The following is a 20,720-nucleotide window of genomic DNA, read 5'->3' on the forward strand; positions in this document are numbered from 1 at the left end:
TACCCACCCACCCGTCGCTATACACCATAGGACTCATTCCCTGTCTAGCCATGCGGCTAGGCTATATAGGGAGATTTGGAGCTAGGTTACTATGATACTGAGATATAACTCTAACCCCACTGCCCCCGATCCCATCTTTCTTTCTTTTCTCTTTCAATCCCTCGTTGGCAAAATCTCACTCCTTTGATACGCCCGCCGTCCTTTGGATTCCGCCCTCTTTTTTTTTTCTCCCCAGCTATTGTTTTTTACTCGCCTTTGTGCGTCCATTCTTTTTAAACACGCAGATCAGTATACTATACATACAGACATATAAAAAATAACAACAAACAAATTAATTATCTAGAAACAAATATGCAGTTTTCAACACTTTTTTCAATTGCCCTTTCGTTTGCGGCCGTCGTTTGTGCTCAGCAAAAGACAGGCCAGAATGCGTTCACGCACCCGCTCGGTGGCACGATAGACGCCTCAGAACCCCTGACATTGAAGTGGACTGTATGATAATAGTCCTTTCTTCAATACCTTTCTGGCGGACGTCACTGCTACAATTTTTGCTTGGGGTTATGGATCTGACTGTGGTCCATTATTATTAGCCTACCACAACGGGAACCGTCACTATCAAGCTCTTGAAGGGACCAACAACAAATATCCTCGATATCGACATAGTTGCAAGTATGTTATCTATTCACTCCCTACTATTACCACATCAGTCCATGAATGGGAACGTATTTCTAACCTTATACCAACTATCCATAGCCTACATCGAAAACTCCGGATCATACACATGGAACATCCCCCAAAGTCTCCAAGACAGCAGTACCATGCCCGAAGGCGACAAATACGGTTTTAAAATTCTCGACGACGCAACTGGCACCTACGAGTATAGTCCCCCATTCGACATTTCCGTCCCCGGTTCCACCTACGGCGGTGTCTCCGGGTCCTCCGGCTCTTCAGCCTCTTCAGCCTCTTCAGCGGTCGTGTCAACCTCAAAAAAGGCCACCTCCACATCTGCTGCCGAGAGCACATCTGCCGCGCAGAAGACCACCGCAATCGCACAGAGTACCACCGCGGAGGCAACTGCTACACCAACCATCATCCAGGAGCAACCAGTTGAGACAGGAGCTTCAGCCGCGGCGACCACTTTCGCGACAAAGACCACTGCTGCTGCAAAGGCTACTAGCACATCGGCTGATGCTGAGGTTGCGGAGTCGCAGAGCTCTCCCCCCAACATCTTGTTTATTGCTGGTATCGGTGCGGGTGGTATCGTCCTCTGCGGGTTCATCATCCTGGGTCTCTGCATGTGCTGCAGGTCAAAGAAGAGAAAGTCAACCTCGCCCATCGAGAATACCATGTCACAGAGACATAGCAAGATGTATGGAAACGGAATGTACAACCGCGTTTAATCCCAACAACCCCCACACTACCAAAAAACCAGTGAGTGACGACTTTGGCGTTTATTTATATATATATATAGGAGGTAAAAAAAGGAAGAAAGAGAGAGGGAGGGAGATATTCTGATTCTTTGGAGGAGAAGCTATGGAAAAGAAAAAAGAAAAAAATGTGCAGACCATCAGACCGGCCAAACCAGCTTGCCTGGTCCCTCGCCGTCTATCTGTCTGTGGTTGTTTTTTTCTTTTCCCTGGTGCGGCTTTTTTACAATTATTCGTCATTGGGCGTGGTCCTGTTTCTTGTTTTATCATGGGTTTATGTATGGAAACGATTTTTCCAGCGGGGAAGGGGGGAAAGGGGGGGACACTTTGCGGTTGCGGCGCGGCGTTTTCTCTTTTTTTTATTTTTTTTTATATCTTTTTGAAGAAAAAAAACCTGCAACTTTTTTTTTCTTTCCTTCTTTGTGATTGTTAATCTTATACATATGCGTAGTGTAATACTAGAGTTTCAAAAAATTCATTGGAAATATATCATGTTTCCTACCTCCCCCCCCCCGCATGGCACGGTATGCCTTTTTTCGAATGTGGTGACGGGCCTAGGCCCTGCGTTTGAGAGATGCAGGTGAGGTGCGCGCGGTGTCGATCGATGTGTGCTCAGATGCAGGTACACAATATCAACTGACACCCGGTTTGACAGTGCTGCTACCCCTAGCTTATGTAGAGCACGGCCCGCCGCGTCACATAGAGTACATATGTATGCACCGAGTACTCTAGGCTCTAGTGATATGTATACTATCACATATTATACCTACATGTAGCAGTCCCTATTACTCTACTCCTATAGCTTAGAAGTACATCTCATCTACGATGCTCGTTTGACTACATTCTCTTGATAAGTTATCACTCGCTCTGGCTACTTGTTAATTCCTGACGACACCGAGTATGTGTATTAGAGGGAAGCGTGCTTGGGGGATGCATAGAGCCTGTTCAAGCGTAGGTGAGAATAGTAGCGCTTGAATTTGAGTTGTTTGGTTCGTAATGTACATATCGAAATGTTCAGCGTTGGAGGAAGTTCTAGCAACGTCGCTTGGAATATGCATGGGTCACGCGAAGACCAGAAGGGCTAGCAGTGAGGTGAAGGTTGGTTGGTACTGATATTCTTTACACTCGATGGCTAATAGTCTATACGACGTTGCTAGTAAGATCAATGTGTATACATACGTAAACTATACTTGAAGTGTTGGCCATAAGCTCAGTCGGGAGCGACTAGAGGGAGGCTTAGTGGAAAGGGGGCTCACCTGAGCACGTGGCCAGCCCACCAACACCGACCACCTTCTTTCTGTCTCAATCCGCTTTCATATCTTCTCCTATATATAGCCTGACTGAAATACAACGTACTGCATATATGACGTCGTTCCAACTTTCATCACATACTTCTTAGGTACGTACGTCCTGTGCCAGGTATATGCCCGGCCAGCCGGGCGTGAAGAGATCATATCCAGCAATGAAGCTCACCGTTGTAATCCAGCTTCATTAGTGGTAGTTGTAGTGCAGCCTTAAGCATACTCAGGTAGTATAGACTAGAATAATGTACCTGGGCCCCATTGAGGTCAGTTTCATTACCTATTTGGATGCAGCATGTTGGTCGACACCGATAGTTTACCGAGTGATAGTCTGTGACTAACGGTTCGGGAGGTGAGGTGACGGATGGATAATCCAGTTATTGGAGGTGAGGTAACGGACTAGATGGCGCGAGTAGATGTACTCTGTTTCGCGTAGCTGAGTTGTTTAGCGTAGGTTACTGGGTGATCTGGTGTTAACTTAAATTACTTTGGCGGTGTGGTTCAGTGGAAATGATATCTTTAGCCAGAAAATCCGGCACTATATTCGTTCCCACTCCCCGTCTGTAACTGGCCGTATACAATAGAAATATACCTCCCCCAAACCGACCGGGTTGGACCTTGTCTAGTTACGCTCGAGTTATCACTTCTTCTATCTACCAAGCTAGGTCACCACGTCTGTCGGTAGCCCACTTGGTGCGGAGGGCGCGGTCCACTAAACAACACCCTGTTATTTGGCCGGGCTTTGCGGGTGTCCCGCCCTGGAACGACTTGACTACCGGCCAGCCAACGCTCTGCATGCCAGAATGCGGGCCATGCGGGTATCTGTCTAAGCGCACGTGCACAGCCGGACGCCGACGTACTACCGCCCGCACCCCCGCACCCCCGCACCACTCTCCGCACACCTGCTTATACTTGAAATAAGCCGCATGAGCGAAAAGAAAAGCAATCCCATTCCCCTCAAGCCTCGCAGAGCATCGTTATAGCAAACTATAGTACTGTCTACAGCTCAAGGCGTTGCCGTTGCAACTTTAATGTGTAGCTACATGTATATATGAAACATGCAAAATACTAGCTAATTAAGTAATTCCCCCATATCAGGAGCTAGCCAGGAGTTCGTAAACCGCTCCAATAGTCTTAATGTCCCTAGATCTCCCCCATTGCAACATTAGCAAAGCTCCCTAATATCAAACCACGTAAATGAAGCGCCGTGTCCACCTACATCAGAACCGACTTTCTCATAGTTGGCACACGTCTCGCTCTTGCCGCCAGGATGGTAGATATGGCATGTATCATCACAAGTCAGTCCCGCCCTGAAGCACGGACAAAACCTCGACCGGCATTTCGTCGAGCAGACACACGAGTGATGCCTACACGATCCACATCAACCACCACCCCCCCAAAAAAACATTAAAAAAGAGCACATACCTTCCGAAACCCATAACCCCCGTCCTGCATCAGCGCCTTCTCCAGATCCAGCAAGATGTACGCTGCGCGCTTCGCCGGATTGAAGAACTTCTCCGGAGCAGCTACCACCCTGTCGCGGGGGAACCACTCATCGATGACGCCCCACTCGCTGAGGAGTTGGAAACGGGTGTGGGAGGAGTTGATTTTGTCGATTAGGCAGATGATGTGCCGGCGCTTGTAGGTACGGCTTTCGGGCTCTGTGAGGAGTAGTTCGACGGTTTGGTGGACCTTGAGAGGGGGAAGGGGCGCGGGGGGAGGCATGGAGAGGTGGTATATGTGTGCTTGGCGCGTACGGGGTGGTTGTCTGGCTGGATGGCCGGGTGTTGAGACCATGAGATGGATGTGTTATGTGGAAGTTGGAATATTTGTAGCTAGTGGTATACGTATTCCCTTTGAAAATGCTATATAATGCCTTGTAGCTTTGAACAAAAGATAGCGCTCTGTGTCCTTTTTCTATGGGGACACGGTGGGGTGTTCGTTTGTTCAATCATCGGTAACCTTTCAAGAGGCCTTGTTACTAGAATTCGAATATTTGAATTGCATGTAGACTCTTTTGAATATCGAACTAGTGTGTATAAACTTTGGGGTGGTGCTCTTGATATCCTTTTTTATACACATAATATCACTCGCAATATAGAAATTGAGTACATGTAGTATATGAATGTTGGAAAAGAGATAGCTATAATTACAGAATAACGACAAGGAAAAATGGAAATTATGATCGGAAATCACTCCAGCAAACCAGGGCAGGGCAGTGAGAGTAGGAGGCGTCGGGCAGTGAATAAAGGGGACCCGGGTTACTTTTGATCTTTCCTTTCTCTCTCTCCCTTCCTCGCCTCCAAATAGCATATACCTCTGATTCCTATGATTCCTGTTTCCTACGTCGCTTTCCTCGCGACACGCTGTGGGGCGTTGTGTCCCCTTGGATATGAGTCACACACTCTAGTCTGCAGATGAACACAGGCGAGGATGGCCATGGTTTTATCAGAAGTCTAGGAGGAGTCTGTCTGGTTAAATAGTCTAGCGAGGTTGCGACACCGTGGTCTGGCTCTACGTTATGACAGTGTGGCTTAACACGTGTCTGGTAGACAGGAGTCAGGACATGTTGTTTCTAGTCCTTCCTTGAGTCGCTTGGATCTTCTGGCTTGTTTGGTGAGTGACAGAATCAGACCGGAGCTACGTTACTTGTTAATTACTGCCCGGATAGCGACCCGGCCTCTAATTTCCATAGCCGTAAGGCTGCATGCAATTAATGAATTAAACAAACAAACAAAAAAGACCTGGCCTCTAGGTTACGGATCTCATAGCGGTGCTCCGTGCTCTCTGGGGCTAAATTTGTATCAATACAAACAATGTGCTCCACGAGGAACTCGGAGACGAGGACGTTGCATAAAATTACTTTACCTCATAAGGTATATATACGTATACCCGGGCTACCTCGAAGCTTGACAACACTTATGAAAATGGATATAGGTTCTTAGTTCGTGCAAGATAAGGTGTCGGGTAAAACAATTGAAACAGGAGACGATAAAATACTGCAATTAAAGAGGACAGTAAGTTTGATCTAGGGTTTGGCTCCGGCAAGCTGCTGCTGACAAAATTACAGACTTTATCGCTCTACCACACGAAGGTTACCATCCTACGTACCATCTGCAGTGCTCAACATAATAGGACACAGCCGTTACCAGAAATAAACACCTCGTGCAGTTGAATTCGTCCAATGATAATAATTGTACGACGCTGACTTCCGGCTGTGACGGAACATTATTTTTCCGGTTAGTCCACGAGAGCTGCAGCATCATGCAGGGAACATAACTATGGGAGGGTGACAGGTAACGAGGACAGCCACTGACAGGGTCTCTATTCCGACGTCAGAGAAGCACCCCGCATACATGTGACTGACTGCATGGAGGAGTCATAGGAGTGGTAGCTGGGGATATATAGATCTCAGGTCGGAGATATCTACTCTTACATCACACGCAGAGGATACAGCAATTATTATTGTCAATTGAGGTGAGTATAATCCATCTAGATACCTCCTGGCTCCAATTCCTAAGATAGTACGTGCCTGCATTAATACGAGTCAATTCTAGCACCCATATCCCATAATGACTAACCCCGCAAACCCCATGTCCGTCCCCGCCTCGGACCTCCCCCAAATCCTGAACCTCCTGGAAATGGCCATCACCTCAACCCTCATCCACCCGCCCACTGCCCCCCGCACCACCCCCACCCCCGCCGCCCACGCCCTCTCAGCCGCCAAATCCTCCATCACCACCCTCCCCCACAGCGGCCTCGGCGCCAAAGAAACGCTCTCCCACCTCCTCACCGAAATCCTCCCGGGCCTCACCGCGCAGTCCACCTCCCCGCACTACTATGGCTTCGTCACCGGCGGCACCACCCCCGCCGCCCTCGCCGCCGACATCATCGTGACGGTCACAGACCAGAACGTGCAGGTCCACCTGCCCCACGAGAGCGTCTCCACTGACCTCGAGAACGCCGCGCTCTCTATGCTGCTGCAGCTGTTCCACCTCGACACGGCGGAGTGGCGCGGCCGCACGCTCACGACGGGCGCAACGGCGAGTAACATCCTCGGCCTTGCGTGCGCGCGTGAGCACCTCCTGCGGGAGAAGCTAATACTCGCGGGGTACATCCCGGCGGAGGCCTCGGTCGGCGAGATGGGTGTGCTGGGGGCATGTGTAGAGGCGGGCATCACGGGAATCCAGATCCTCTCTGCGGCGGCGCACTCGTCGATTGCGAAGGCGGCGTCGACGGTCGGGATTGGAAGGAGGAATATACATGACCTATCCCTCCCCGCCGCCCCGTGGGAGTTTGATCTAGAGGAGCTGGAGCGCCGGCTGGAGGCGGGGAGCCAGAGGGGCGTTGTGAGTATTGTGGTGGTCGGGTTCGGAGAGGTGAATACTGGGATGTTCACAACGAGCATCCGGGAGATTAGGGCGCTGACAACAAAGTACGGGGCATGGCTCCATATCGATGCGGCCTTCGGCATCTTTGCGCGGGTCCTTGCTGGCGCCGAGGGCGCCATGGGCGACGTCGGGAAATGGGCCGACGGGCTAGAACTCGCCGACAGTATCACCGGCGACGGGCACAAGCTCCTCAACGTCGTAAGCATCCCCTCCCCTTACCCATCTCCCAAACCCCCTACTCTACACTACTAACACACCCAGCCCTACGACTGCGGCTTCTTCTTCACCCGCGACCCCGCCCTCCTCACCAGCACATTCCTCAACTCCGCCCCCTACCTCTCCAGCCCGCCCACGGCCACTCCCGCAGCAATCCCCTCCCCGCTGAACATAGGCCTCGAGAACTCCCGCCGCTTCCGCGCCCTCCCAGTCTACGCCACGCTCCACGCCTATGGCAGCACTGGCTACGAAAAGCTCGTCACGCATCTCGTCACCCACGCCCGCGGAATCGCACGCTTCATATACCGGCATGCGGCGTATGAGCTGCTGCCTGCGGGTGCCGGGGGCGAGGAGGAGGCGGTGGGGAGGGTGTTTGTCGTGGTGCTGTTTAGGGCGAGGGAGGAGAGGGTTAATAAGCGGTTGAAGGAGAGGATTAACAGTGATGGGAGGATGTATGTTAGTGGTACTATGTGGGAGGGGAGGGAGGCGGTGAGGTGTGCGGTGGGAAACTGGAGGGTTTGTGCGGAGGGGTGGGGGCTTGTGGAGGAGGTGCTGGAGGGGGTTATAAAGCGTGCGGCGGAGGAGAAGGGGGAGGAGTAGGTGTAAATATTCTAAGTAGGATTGTTTATAAAGGTTGAATTTATATAGCAGTAGTCATCTCCTGAGCATCAATTATTCCGCCCAGAAGATATATTAAAGCGCATCAAAAGCAGAAGCTGATCTTCCCGGCCCCGTTTCAGTTGTTTTGCTCGGTACCTGTTGTACGAGCTAGGAACCACATATCCATTTTCATAAGTGTTGTCAAAACCTCGAGGTAGTCTGAGGTAGAAGTAAATTTATACTTTATGCAACATGTTCCTCTCAAAGTACCTCGTATATAATATCGCTTGTACTACTGATATAAAGCTAGCTGTGATACCCGTAACCCAGAGGTCGCTATCCGGGCAGTAATTAATAAGTACATAGTAGCTCCGACCTGATTCTGCCTCACACCAAACAAGCCAAGGACTAGAAACAACATGTCCTGATTCCTGTCTATCGGACGCGTGTTAAGCCACGTAGTCATAACGTAGAATTAGACCACGGTGTCACAACGTGTACGTGTCTTGACTCCTGTCTATTGGACACATATTGTGCCACACGGTCATCCCAAGGAATTAGACCACCGTGTCCCGACCTGGCCAGAGCTATTTAAACAGCCCGATCCCTCCTAGACTTCTGATAAACCATCTAAACTCTTATTCATAGTTACCTTCGCTTGTGTTCATAACTTCACTCTTCAGTGTGATGTGAGAATTGAACAGAGCGGGCTACAGCGTAGGCAACAAGAAATATGGGAAGCAGAGACATATGCTATTCGGAGACGAGGAAACGGAGCTAGATTGAATAAGAAAGATCGGAAGCTGCAACCCGGGAATGTGAGCCGATTTATCTCAGGCCTGCCCGGGTTTTCGGTAGCTGGAGTGATTTCTGATTCCGGGTCTGGTCGTCCTCGTCGATGTTCTGTACTAGCGGTCTCTGTTTCGAATTTCCAACATTGAATTCATGTATTATACTACAAAAGAGGGTGGCCAGTGGGTTCGTGGCAGATTGTGATTGCAGGGTTAGATGTCCCCCTAGCTAGCTCACTTTGCCCTCACTTCCCTAAGTATTACTTCCCGGCCTTTGATAGTTGTGTGGGCGAGCGTGGTCTAGTGGTAGACGACTCGTCAACGAAGGACACTGAGTGGGTTGAGTCCCCATGACCATCAGTAGGTCATGGGCTCAACCCCAAGGGGTGGGGGTAGGAGCTGTGTTGTATATTATATTTCCTCGTGTGAGTTTAGGGCTTAAGTGACACTGATTAATATAAATCCATCCTTTACCATCCCCCCCAGCCTTTAATCCTTTAAGCTCTATTGGCATAGTGGAATGTGTACTCGAACAGAAACTTAGTACGACAGCGAGTATTCGGGTTCAAATCCCGGGTAGAGCCTTACTTCAACCTTTTTTATCTCCCTTCAGCTGCAGTTCTTAAATAATATGAAACTGAAGAGTGAATTGAACCAGAGCCCCGACAATTTAATTTGTTTAATTTTTGAGTATAATCAGGGACCTAGATCTATCTCGTCTTGCCTTGTCCACTCTCAGGTCTCATCTTGTTTTGCCAAAAGTTCTTGTGACTTACTCTCGACACCATTGACCTCGTGCTCACCCCTAAGCTGCATGAGCGGAGCTGGACAACAACCCATACCGGCGCGAACACCCCGTGGTACTGCCAAGAGACACAAAACTCACTTCCCACCACTGGGGATTCGGCGGATGGAGAACACATTGCACTAAGTGTGATTAGAGAATGTTACCGCAAGGACACGATCACCAAAGGACACAGTCACTAGAGGACACGCACACGGGAGAGTATGATGACACGAGTCATGGTGCAAGTCGCATAATATATCCCTTGTTCGTTTCTCCTCTTTTAGTATTCGAGAATAGACCTTTATTCTTTCTGAAAATCTACACTACCGCGATCCGCGGCCATTCGATTGATGGTATTATTCTACAATCCACGAGTTCCCCGAGTAGCCATGAACTACCACGAGGTTGCTAGGAATAAGTCTATAGATTGAGTCGTCATAACTGTAAGGTTGTATACGATTAATGAGTTAAACCAAAAAAATAAAAAAATCTATAAATTGAGTGGCTTCTACGGTTTGTACCGCCGAGTGATATCCCATGAAGAAGACTCGGAAAAGTATAAACTTACACCTTACCTTTGAACCATCAATTGAAGCAGCTACCAAAAGATCCAGCCAAGTCCGCTGCACGGCCGGAAAACCTTCGCCAACACTACGGTCTGCGGCTAGAGTATATAATATATCTCAGACCCGGGGATTTTTGACAGTTCAATCCGGGGCGCGCTTGAATTACATGGCAGAGCCTCAGGGTCATAGCGTCTAAGAAGGATTGGCTCCGGCTCATGAGGCGGTTGAAGTTGCCCATGTGTAGGCGCTATATACACGACGGAAGGATATGCGGTCGGGCGACGTTGGTGGTTTAGCCCAAGCCGCCACCCGCGCGCTTAAGAGTGGCTGTCTTTTTCCACAGCCACACAAGCAAACAACCAGCACACCCGGAGAGTCCTATCTTCACTCAGAATATTCGGGCGGCTAAGCTAGCTAGTAGTCCCGGGCACTCTAAATATGGCTAGCAACGGACCGCACCCTTCTCCAAAGCCCGCACGCCCCTTGGTCGATCGATGAGATACTGTCACGGCCGTTGGTAGACAGTCTGGGGAATGGCCGTTAGTGCAATATATAAAGTTCTACTACAAATCTGAAACGTTGCCGACTATACCTAATCATCGCGGGGCTGGGTGTGTGGAATCGGTTGATTTCTGCATCATGGATGGTCACTCGGACTTCTTGAATGCGTGGAAAGGAAGGAGTGGTTCGATCCTTCGAAGCAGAGTCTAAATTCGCTAAAGTTGTCCTACGATCTTGGGCTGGATGCTTTACTGCATTCGACATTGGTTTGACAAGACATCACAACGTGATTGAATTCAAGCTACACGTAACTATTCCCAAGGATATGATTTATTCTCGCTAACAAAACAATAATAATCGTAATATATCTCTAGAACCCACGGACAAGTCCTACAAAAAAAAAGAACACCAAGGCCTTTCCAAATAACCCACCGTAAACCACTTACCTCTACAATACTCACCCCTCTGCCACCCCTACCACACCTCCCCACTACCGTCCACCTCAACATCCCCGCTCAAAAACCTCGACCACTCCTCCCCGCCACTTCCTCCGTCGGCACACAGAAACTCATACCACCCCTGCTGATCCTCGACCGTCCCATCGATCGGCATCACCCCGCGCAAAAACTCCTCCACGATAGGACTCGGCACATACTCTGTGCTCACCAGCGCCGTCCACTCCTCCTCGCTCACACTGATGTCCGGATACATCTTTTTCGGGTCTGCGGCCTCGTACTGCATCAGCTTACCTCCCGCAGGTAGGTAGATAGCTTGCGAGGGCGAGGGCAAGGGAGTGACGGGGTGGATGGTGTATTGGAGCGCGGAGCTGAGGAATGTCATTGCGTCCTCTTCGAGAGCGCTCGAGTTGGGGCTGAGATTAGGGTGCACGCGGGGAGCGGCGGAGAGAGTGCAGAGAATTTGGGCAGTCTGGTGGACGAGTTCTTCATGGGGCGGTGAGGAGAACTGGGGCTCGATGTCTTCGTTGTGGGTGGGTGTGGTTGGGGGTGAGGTGAGAGGAGAAGTGGGGGGAGTGGCGGTATTAGGGAGCGGCGGTGCGGGCGGAGGTTGGGCCTGGGGATCCTCCATTGATGACTCGAGATTGTAGGTTGCTGAATTGCTGAATAATGGACGAGTACTGGTGCTGATATAGCAACTGACCGGTAAATAGATAGATTCTATAGCGACTATCTAGCTATGGTTGTAGCTAGAAAATCGCATACTGGAAAAACTACAAGTACCATCTATATAGACAATCCCAAACCCCAAACACCGCCATTAGCACCGCTGGAGAAAAGGGTTTTTCAAGATACCAAGGTGCTCACTCGTACTGCACGATGACCGAGTAATTTAGACAAGTTAACTGGCTACATGCTAGCATGATACGGCACAACAAGGGTAGGGTACTCGGCCTGAACAAAGAAAAACAAGAAACACGGACTGGAGGAGGATGAGTTGTTAGTAACCGGGAAGCGAGAGGGGCACAAAGTCGAGGAATTCGAAGAGAGGGGGAGACTAGGGGAGAGGGGAGAGCTAGAGGGGGGAATAACGGGCAGGTGCGCTTAGGCTCGAGTATGTCCCCGTGTCCATCTTCGGAAAGCTTATCTGGTGAGAAAAAAACAGGGGCCTCGGCCGAAATGTAGTAGTACTTATGGATGCACAAACGACGCAGGCTCGTGGGATGGTGACGGGTGAGCGGTGGTGATGACGACGTCGACGGGGAGTGAAGTTTCGGGTTTTTATTCGCTACATCGTTTGGTTTTTAAAGAACTGCTTCCAATATCAATACTTGATCTGGATCCCACCCAGTACTATGGCGCCATAGCTCTTTGTATATTATGGGCTAGCTAGAGAGAGCAAGGAGGCTCCTGAAAGAACAAACAGACCACCCGATCATCCATCAGGATGCTATCGATAGCTCGATGGTGCATATGAGAAAGGTATGTTGATCGACATCATCCACCCGTAATCCGCATCATAGAGAAATTTCAAAAATTATTTTCCTCGCGCGGCCGGCTTTCCACAGATATATAATATGGGGGGCCTTAACAAACATCCACTACAGTATCCCACCAGGTGCTTCGACTCATCATCATCACTTGATCTAGCCAGGGCCCTGTGTATCTACTAAACGTCTAAAACCCATTTTCCATATGATCCGCAATGCAATAAGCCTACTGCTGCTGCCTACGCGCGTGTGCTCTCCCTACTCTACTCTATTTTATTTTTCCCACGCGTATCCATCCCATCCAACTACCCGGCCTACATGTACTTATATACTTGAGACATCCGTCGTCTTTGTTCTGTCTTCTGTGGGGTCCCGGTGAGTAGAGTAGTTGTTTCCGGTGTTTGTTGTACAATACAGCTAGATGCCAAGCAGTACACACAGCGGGGACTAACCGGATGGGGAACAATTATTAGAGGTGGCACTGGCTGTCACTTGAGGAATGTAACTAGGACGGGGGAGGATGACAACGAACAGACAGACGGATGCGACAGCTGTCTAAGACGGGGGAGAGGAGGGATGGGTATTACGTAGGTATCGTGGATTGGAGTGATGACAGCTTCTTGCTAGGTATCTCCGTGTAGATAGAATGCTTGCTTGCAGACAGAGTCTTTAGAAAAGCACTCCAACACCGTAAAACACCGTAAAACAGTGTTTCAATTAAAGCACCCCCTCACCGTCCACCGTCGCGATCGCACGACACAAAACTAAAAATCCTCACGCGAGTGCAAAAAAAAGACATCGGGCCGGGAGGGTTACCGAAAACTACAAATCCGAATCCAATCTTTGCCGCGCGCAGAAGTGCACTCACTGGGTGCTGCGCCTGCTTTACTTCACCACCTCCTGTCTGCCCAGGGCAGAGTCGAGTATTAACACGCGCACTCAACTACCCCATTTTCTGCATATCATATCATAAGCCCCATCAGATGCACGATGATACTCTACACAAAACCCAAAACCCCAGATAACTTGCAGTTAACGTAACGTAACCGGGCCCGCGCCGGCGCCGGACATTGTCATGCGCCAATAGCAGCTAGAGTAGATCTGTAGTCTCTCCCGACGTAGAGTATCGCATCCTCCTACCTACATTCTACTCTGCCTCCATTCTACATATCTGCAGCCGAAAAGCGACCGCGGGATAGCACTCACGATAACCAAGTGCAAAACGCCAATCCCACACCACCACGCCTCCAGTCCCATCTCAACGCATGCCCGCGCGCAGAACCCATCCCCGGGGCCCTAGCTAGCTATCCGATCCGGATTAACTAACACCACCCACGCACACAGCCCTGTGGTTGGTAGGGGCACGGATTGGTTCAAGCCGTTGCAACCGACCGACATCTACCTACCGCCGGACTGGCCCCAGCGCTGTCTGTCTACGTAGGTGGGTGGATGGGTGGGTGGGTTATGGGTACGTTCCCTGCTGTGATCAGGGCTAGCTAGTTGGGTAGTAAGTATGGCCATGGGGGGAAGCAAAGCAGACTTTAAAGGCAATGGGATTCCCGCACCTCGATCGCACGCCCCCACTCTTATTGAATTTTATTTCTATTACCACGCTACACTGCGCCAGAGAATTCTGAGGAAATACCTACAGTAACTTGGTCGCTCTACAACATTACAAGTATCGGATCGGTCTACGTCAGTACTCATACCTCCCTCCTCAGTACTCCTCAATACTCAAACTCAAAAACCCCCTCAATACTCAACCCCCAAACACTCAAACCACAATGACGACCACAACCTACAAGCAGCTCCCCACCAGCTACTCGCGCGAGCCCTCCTCGGCCTCACTGCTCCCCCTCGGCACCAACAACCACCCCACCACGATGCAGCAGCAGCGCAAGGCCGGCGGCCTCAAGCCGTCAAAGTCCGTCCGCGTCAAGGCCGCCGTCAAGGCGATTGTGTCGCCCGTCAAGGCACGGAAGGAGAAGAAGGCGGCCAAGATGGAGGTCCGGGAGCGGGAGGAGGCGCGGAGGGTTGCGAATATCGATGATTTCTTGCTCTGTGGAAGGTATGTGTGGTTCTTGGTTTTTTTGTGGGAGAGTAGGGGATTGACTTGTGTGCGTTGTATTAGGATCTATTATGAGAAGCAGCTACAGAACCAGATGAACTATGATCCGTTTGCGGATCATTTGGCCATGGAGAAGTGCCAGACTTGAGAAACTCGGAGAGGCTTTTTTTGTTTTATTTCGCTCGTTTATGGATCGTATACCGGCCGACATTCGCTACATACCGCCTACCACACTTCATTATCACTACCGCTACCACCACTACCTCCTCCTCCGTCCGCCCGCGAACTGGCGACTCTACATAAGCTATACGATGCTTACACCTTTATTTTTATTCTTTTTATTTCCTGTTGAACTTCATTCACTTCGACCTGTATAAATTTTGGGAGGACACTTTCACTTTTCGGCGTTCATTTCTGGGTTTGGTTAGGTTGGAACAGCGGGTGGGTCGGGATTTTTTTACATGGATTGGAGCAAGGCTAGGGTAGGGATCTGGCATTTGGAATGGATTTGTTGTTCCTTTTCCTCTTTCCTCGGTTTAGCGGGTTGTTTATTGTTATTTTATTTTTGGCTGTTCATTCTGGAGCGTTCCTTTTTTCTTTGAGTGCGCTTTGGCCCAGGGAGACTTTTTTTCCCCTTCTGCTCTTGCCTTTCCTTTGTAGGTACCTTTGGTGATGCTTCATGAATTTTCTTTTCTGCTACTCGGAAGACTTGCTGCCGAGTTGTAGGACTTTTTTTTTTTTATTGATTACCTACATGTACTCTCGGAAATCTTGCCTTGTCTCCCCCCTGTCTTTTGATTCGTTAGTAGATTAAGGAAGGAATGAGAACCAAAAAGATCTCGACAGTCTTTTTTCCTGCTTGCAATATTTGCCACCACCAACGCCCATGTACGCGTAGTGCCCAACCCCAACCCAGGCCGATAGTCAAGTTACCATCGAGCCACATCACACATCTCAAATTCCTGGCACTGAGACATGTCCTATCACTGCCAGCACGGCATCGATTTCCCCTCACTGTCTTGGAGGTGAGTTATCGGTAGGGTAGGAGATTCTCCCTACATTCTCGACCTTGGGTCCTCGCTCAATCCAACCTATGCGCATTAGACGCACATCTTGCTTCCCCTTCCTTGTGGAAACGAGCAAACAATTACACTTTGCTGCAATGATATCTTTGCGAGGATCAATTGGTGCACAAAGGAGCGCTCACTGGTCGTTGGCTCCGAGCTCATGTAAGTGGACGGGTTATTCCGTGGATTTTGGGTCCCGGGAAGGAGATTTTGCCAAGGACTTACTGAAGAAGTTGTGCATAGAGCAGAGGAAGGTGTCACGGAATGTCACGCACTTTGGGGTGACAAGTTTCGTGTGAAGCCCTGAACCAATAGCCAGCTTGGTGAAGGCGCGTACTCTGATTGGCTGTTGGTATCTAACCAACGGATTTGATAATTTTGTTCAGGGTAACGGCGCAGTAATACTTACATACCGACAGGAGATTGTATGGATGTTCCCCATAATATAAGGCTGTGAATTGGATGTTCATCTGTCTGTTCAAGGTTCTGACAGTTATGGTATTACTCAACCTGATAACTTAGACCCGAGTATCCAGGCCCCAGAGTTCAAAGTGATTTTTCTTGTGCGTTATCAAGAGTCTGATTTGGCTACGATTGTAGGCTAGGCATTAGGCTTTTCTATCAGGATTGTTGGGTGACAGGTATTCCTGGAAGGTACTGGTCAGAATACCGAACATTCACCTCAAAAGTATAAAGTAGAGTAACTATCAGAAATATAATTAGTATCCCACTTAAGCTTATGAACCTGTAAACCCATATGTCGGTTCTCACGTTGTTCGTGCAATTATGCTATCAAACTCTATCAGATATGCCCCATGATCAATTGCCCATCCCCCTGTTCACGCCCATGAAGCCACTTTCAAAAGCAACTCCATCTCCAACGGCCCTGGATGTATGCATGCACGTCAATTAATCGATCTTCAACTTTCTTTATTCACTCTTGGTTCTATTTCGAGAAACACCCTCCCTGTATTGAAGAAATAGAGTACATAGAAACCTCGTATTTTTTTTGCACTCGCGTGAGCGGACTAATTGGTTCGATCCGAGCTTATCCTGCTTCTTCTTTCCTTTTCTTTGTCGTCTTTTGAAAAACCCTCCCCCCTCTCCTCTCGTTAAACCGTATGATGTATGATGTAGGTGGAGGAGTTGCCGTCTGTGCTCAATTGAGCTTAAAATAGAGCCCGGAGAGCCCTGAATCGCGGGATCTGCCGCCAAGACCCGCCTCGTCGGGATGGGGGATTGATTACTCAGAAGTCTGTACTAGTCTACCCGCAATTGCAACTGCAACCCTCGACGTCAGTCTGGGGCCCCCTTTTTTGAATTCTGAAGCAGAGATTTTCGGAATAGGGTCAAGCAAGCAGGAGGGTCTCAAATCCAGCCAAGTAGAATACTCGAGCAAGAAGCAGCCCGAACATAAATACCTCTCGCCGGCTCTAAACTCTGCTGGCTGACCCAGCGAGTTAGCGCACAGGTAATCTCCGAGTTTTCCACATCCCTCCAGGTACGACTAAGCCGTTTCGGAGAATTGTTTGGACTGTCCTTAGGGGAGGAATTGGAAGGCCAATCTTAATGATGACGATCATGTATTGAAGAATGAACTAAGTGTCCTTAAGAGAAGGCACTCTAGAGATGATAGCTGCGTTGTTCGGGTTGGTTCACGCCAAGGGCTGGTGTCAGTGTCTAACAAAAGATGGGATGGTTCAGATTGTCTAATTGGTGTGTGAAAAGGATGTCAGAGTGGTGTCCATGTCGACATGTACCTACGTGTCTCAGGCATCTGACCATGGTGTCTACATGTGTCTGAGATTTGGTCTTTGGAGCAAGTAGGAAACTCTACCACTAGGTGCTGAGACACTCAACTGAAAGTTGCTTTGTTACCCGATTCATTCTATTGGTACTCGGTACTTTTTGGTTTCAGAGAAATCTTAGGCCGTAAATTCGCTTCCGAACGATACTCTTATCCAAACAATTCGGACGGTAAAATATAAAGATATTTATCCACCACCACTTACAGGAAGCTGGAGCAAGATTTCATCACTTAGTTAGACCCATCTCAAACATTAGCACCTTGAAAGTCTTTTTGGCTCATCCAGTGACAGTGATCAGCTTCAACAAGCCAAATTAGAATAATGACATCAATCTTCCAGTCCATTTATTACTGAAAAGATATACTAATGAGATAGAAATCGGGAGTTTGGAGGTGATCACTCAGCGGGGGTTCCACGTTACTTCATCTCAAGTGGTCCGCGGTACTGTAACATACCTGAGAACTCCAGATTCTTGAAGGACCTGGTTCTTCTTGCACTCTCCCCCCTTTGATAGGGCCGAACCTATGTTGTAGATTATTGGAGTTGAGAGGTGCTCTAGTAGTTTGTTCTATAGGATTTTATCCAGTCATTCCAAATCCTAGCCGTAAATAATACCACAAGCCACTCAGAGCCAATATAACCGCATTCCTTATATTCTTTATGGTATTTGATATTCCGAAATACAAACCAAAACTCCCATCTAATCTAACCAATTTCAACAAATTTTCAAGTCTCCTATGTTTGCTTCCTCTGACCACAGACACCGCAGATTCCCGCATCTCCAGCATTTATATATGAGGTATCTTTGCATGGGGCCCTTAGGCACTTCCACTTATTTTCCATCTTGTCTGGCTCCAGAACATTCGAACAAACCATACAAAGTACTGCGTTGGGCTCATTGGTGACTGAACAGCACGAGCAGGATATTCCCCTCGCACCTCCTGAGATCTCAAACCGTGATTGAAGAAGTCCTTGTCCTATGCTGATGGGGGAAGCAGCAGTTTCTCCTCTTATCTGTTTTTTAGTTGTTGATTTTTTGGGTGAACTTTTCGAATCGACGTAGATAAGTTCATCATCTGACGTATCGCAGATAGTGATTGCCTCTGGCCCCTCTTTTGAGGTTGACTTCTGCTTCCGCGCATCCCCGATAACTCGCTGCCTCCCATCCTTCTCACCAGTGCCTATTTCGCCGCTATCCCCGCCCGTCCCACAAGCTCCCGCCAATCCCATAAGTTCGTTCTTCATAGCTTTTTCCTCGTCCTCGCCGTCTTCCCCTTTGCTAACAGGTACCAAAAATTTACCCCCACCAACGTCAATGGCTTTCTCGTCTTCCCCATCACTATAATCCGTACTATCCTCATCCTCATTCTTCGGTGATTCTTTCGCCTGGGTCTCAAATCTCTTCAACGCCGCTGCAGCTCGTAGCTCTCTCCCTCTAACGCTCTTGGCAACCTTTGGGGCGCTCTTTACCTTCACACCCTTTTCGAGCTGGACTCTTGTGTCTTCATCTGCGCCAACCTTATTACCTTCACTTGTGCCGAATTTCCGCTCCTTTTTGCGTTGCTGGACTTCGGCATACGTTAATTTTGGCTTTTTTGTGGCCTGGTCTGCACCAGTTCTGTTCTTGCGGGTGCGTGTACGGGTACGGTAGGTTCCACCACAGAGAGAATTCGGCATGTCTACTTCAGCAAGAGGCCGGTCCTGGGTACATTCCGAGGAGATTAGAACACGGCCCGCGGACCAGAAGCCTTCTCCGGTGTAGCCAGTGGAGCGGAGAGTGCGGAGTTGAGCAGAGAACTTGTTGTTAACTGACCAGAATGCACGAGAGTGATTCTGGGCAAGGGTTAGTGGGTTTGTATCTTGTTATTCGTCTATTCAACATCCCGGTGGCGAGTACCATTTGCTTGATGTGTGCTAACTCGTGAATCATAACTCCTTGGACAAACTGGAAGGGGAGCCAGAGGCCTGTGTTGGGGTTCTTGAGGACAAGCTGGATGCATTCGCCGGCATTGACTGTATTGTCTATATAAGCCACAGTTTTCTGCTGTAATTTAAAGGTAGATTCACGCACAGTTTCTTCCCCAAAACTCTTTATTCGTGGGGAACTCATCGAGACTATCGCCGGTATTTCAGGTTATTTATTCCAAGAATATACTTATATGACATATTGAAACATACGACATGACGGTTAGGCCGTTATCTCTCATTATCTATCCAGTGATTGATATCAGTGAAGGCTCTAGGTATATATTATACTGTTGACTGGAAACCCACTGGATAGACTATTGCAGCGACCCTCTCCAGAAAGTCCTGAGCGATAGCTTTGTCTGGTCCATCAAGAGGTGAAATGAAGGTGATGAGTTTGTTTGGAGGTTGTTTTCGGACATTCAGTCCTATGCATAGGCCCATGCCCAGTAATTAGTTAGATTTCACCAGGATAGTGGAACCGGTGAATATACGTTCGAAACCCAAAGGCATTGTGGCAAATAACCTCGTAGAGAGCGTTGACTACGAAGTTTGCGGAGTAGGAGCAGCTAGAGGAGTGAGTTAGGCTGGCGGTCTACCGTGTGGATATATAACTCTTTGGGTACTTTGAGAGATCTCAAGGGTGCCGCGCTGACTCTTGGAAGACGCGGCGATAGCATAATTGCGCGTAGTGACACAACATGAGACTAACCTTGATTAGGTAATAAACCTTTAAAGTGATGGATAAGCAGTCTTAAGAGATACATCTCTAAAAAAGGGTTTGAATAATTACGCATAGATTGTAGCCTATTTAATATCTACACCTGTACGTTGTATCTGCTTGATCGGTGGCTTGAATTATTTCGAACAAAATCAATATTAACGTACACTTCTGAAAGACCTCCTTACACCACTTTTAAGAATTCTGGAATGTTGGTCTACTCTATATTTCATTCTATTAATATATGATGTAGTTATATGTAACGTTTTGAATTTCATAAATGAAAATCTGACTTTATACAAATTGTGATACCGAGGGTACGGTGACATGATGACGATTTTTAGAATTTAAACTTTCCGTATGAGTACTAGAACCACCTGCGGGTAGACTGATAGCTCCCGAGCCGCAAAGCTTAGCTCTGGCTATAGACAAGGGTACGACATGTCGATGTAAACAGTTGAATACAATGTATACCGCGAGGGTTCTGCACCTCGCCTCGAGCTCTTCTCATTACCCGCCTGTACATTCGTTCTCGTGGAAATTCATCGGCATACAAGAGATCCCTT

The 20,720-nt window shown here is 48.7% G+C and overlaps 7 protein-coding genes across 7 annotated transcripts; 4 read left to right on the forward strand and 3 right to left on the reverse strand.

The window, feature by feature from the left end:
* Positions 1 to 351: 351 nt before the first annotated feature.
* H6S33_006117 (uncharacterized protein) lies at positions 352 to 1,400 on the forward strand (the record flags this gene model as incomplete). Its single annotated transcript, XM_044837538.1, has 3 exons — positions 352 to 492; positions 591 to 669; positions 754 to 1,400. 3 exons carry the CDS (start codon positions 352 to 354, stop codon positions 1,398 to 1,400), a joined length of 867 nt encoding a protein of 288 aa, XP_044699426.1.
* A 2,620-nt stretch (positions 1,401 to 4,020) lies between these two features.
* Positions 4,021 to 4,453, reverse strand: H6S33_006118 (uncharacterized protein; the record flags this gene model as incomplete). The annotated part of the gene is made up of 2 exons (XM_044837539.1): positions 4,021 to 4,095; positions 4,154 to 4,453. The coding sequence occupies 2 exons, from the start codon at positions 4,451 to 4,453 to the stop codon at positions 4,021 to 4,023; spliced, it is 375 nt and encodes a 124-aa protein (XP_044699427.1).
* Positions 4,454 to 6,300: 1,847 nt separating this feature from the next.
* H6S33_006119 (uncharacterized protein) lies at positions 6,301 to 7,935 on the forward strand (the record flags this gene model as incomplete). Its single annotated transcript, XM_044837540.1, has 2 exons — positions 6,301 to 7,317; positions 7,381 to 7,935. The coding sequence occupies 2 exons, from the start codon at positions 6,301 to 6,303 to the stop codon at positions 7,933 to 7,935; spliced, it is 1,572 nt and encodes a 523-aa protein (XP_044699428.1).
* A 3,119-nt stretch (positions 7,936 to 11,054) lies between these two features.
* H6S33_006120 (uncharacterized protein) lies at positions 11,055 to 11,666 on the reverse strand (the record flags this gene model as incomplete). The annotated part of the gene is made up of 1 exon (XM_044837541.1): positions 11,055 to 11,666. The coding sequence occupies one exon, from the start codon at positions 11,664 to 11,666 to the stop codon at positions 11,055 to 11,057; it is 612 nt and encodes a 203-aa protein (XP_044699429.1).
* A 2,643-nt stretch (positions 11,667 to 14,309) lies between these two features.
* Positions 14,310 to 14,741, forward strand: H6S33_006121 (uncharacterized protein; the record flags this gene model as incomplete). The annotated part of the gene is made up of 2 exons (XM_044837542.1): positions 14,310 to 14,593; positions 14,657 to 14,741. The coding sequence occupies 2 exons, from the start codon at positions 14,310 to 14,312 to the stop codon at positions 14,739 to 14,741; spliced, it is 369 nt and encodes a 122-aa protein (XP_044699430.1).
* Positions 14,742 to 15,414: 673 nt separating this feature from the next.
* Positions 15,415 to 16,109, forward strand: H6S33_006122 (uncharacterized protein; the record flags this gene model as incomplete). The annotated part of the gene is made up of 5 exons (XM_044837543.1): positions 15,415 to 15,618; positions 15,698 to 15,822; positions 15,904 to 15,941; positions 15,990 to 16,012; positions 16,080 to 16,109. 5 exons carry the CDS (start codon positions 15,415 to 15,417, stop codon positions 16,107 to 16,109), a joined length of 420 nt encoding a protein of 139 aa, XP_044699431.1.
* Positions 16,110 to 18,203: 2,094 nt separating this feature from the next.
* Positions 18,204 to 19,946, reverse strand: H6S33_006123 (uncharacterized protein; the record flags this gene model as incomplete). Its single annotated transcript, XM_044837544.1, has 6 exons — positions 18,204 to 19,301; positions 19,366 to 19,481; positions 19,540 to 19,583; positions 19,647 to 19,678; positions 19,743 to 19,861; positions 19,928 to 19,946. 6 exons carry the CDS (start codon positions 19,944 to 19,946, stop codon positions 18,204 to 18,206), a joined length of 1,428 nt encoding a protein of 475 aa, XP_044699432.1.
* Positions 19,947 to 20,720: the final 774 nt, after the last annotated feature.

This window comes from Morchella sextelata (assembly GCF_020137385.1).
Source record: "Morchella sextelata strain SCLS chromosome Unknown scls_2, whole genome shotgun sequence".
Classification (NCBI taxonomy): Eukaryota; Fungi; Ascomycota; class Pezizomycetes; order Pezizales; family Morchellaceae; genus Morchella; species Morchella sextelata.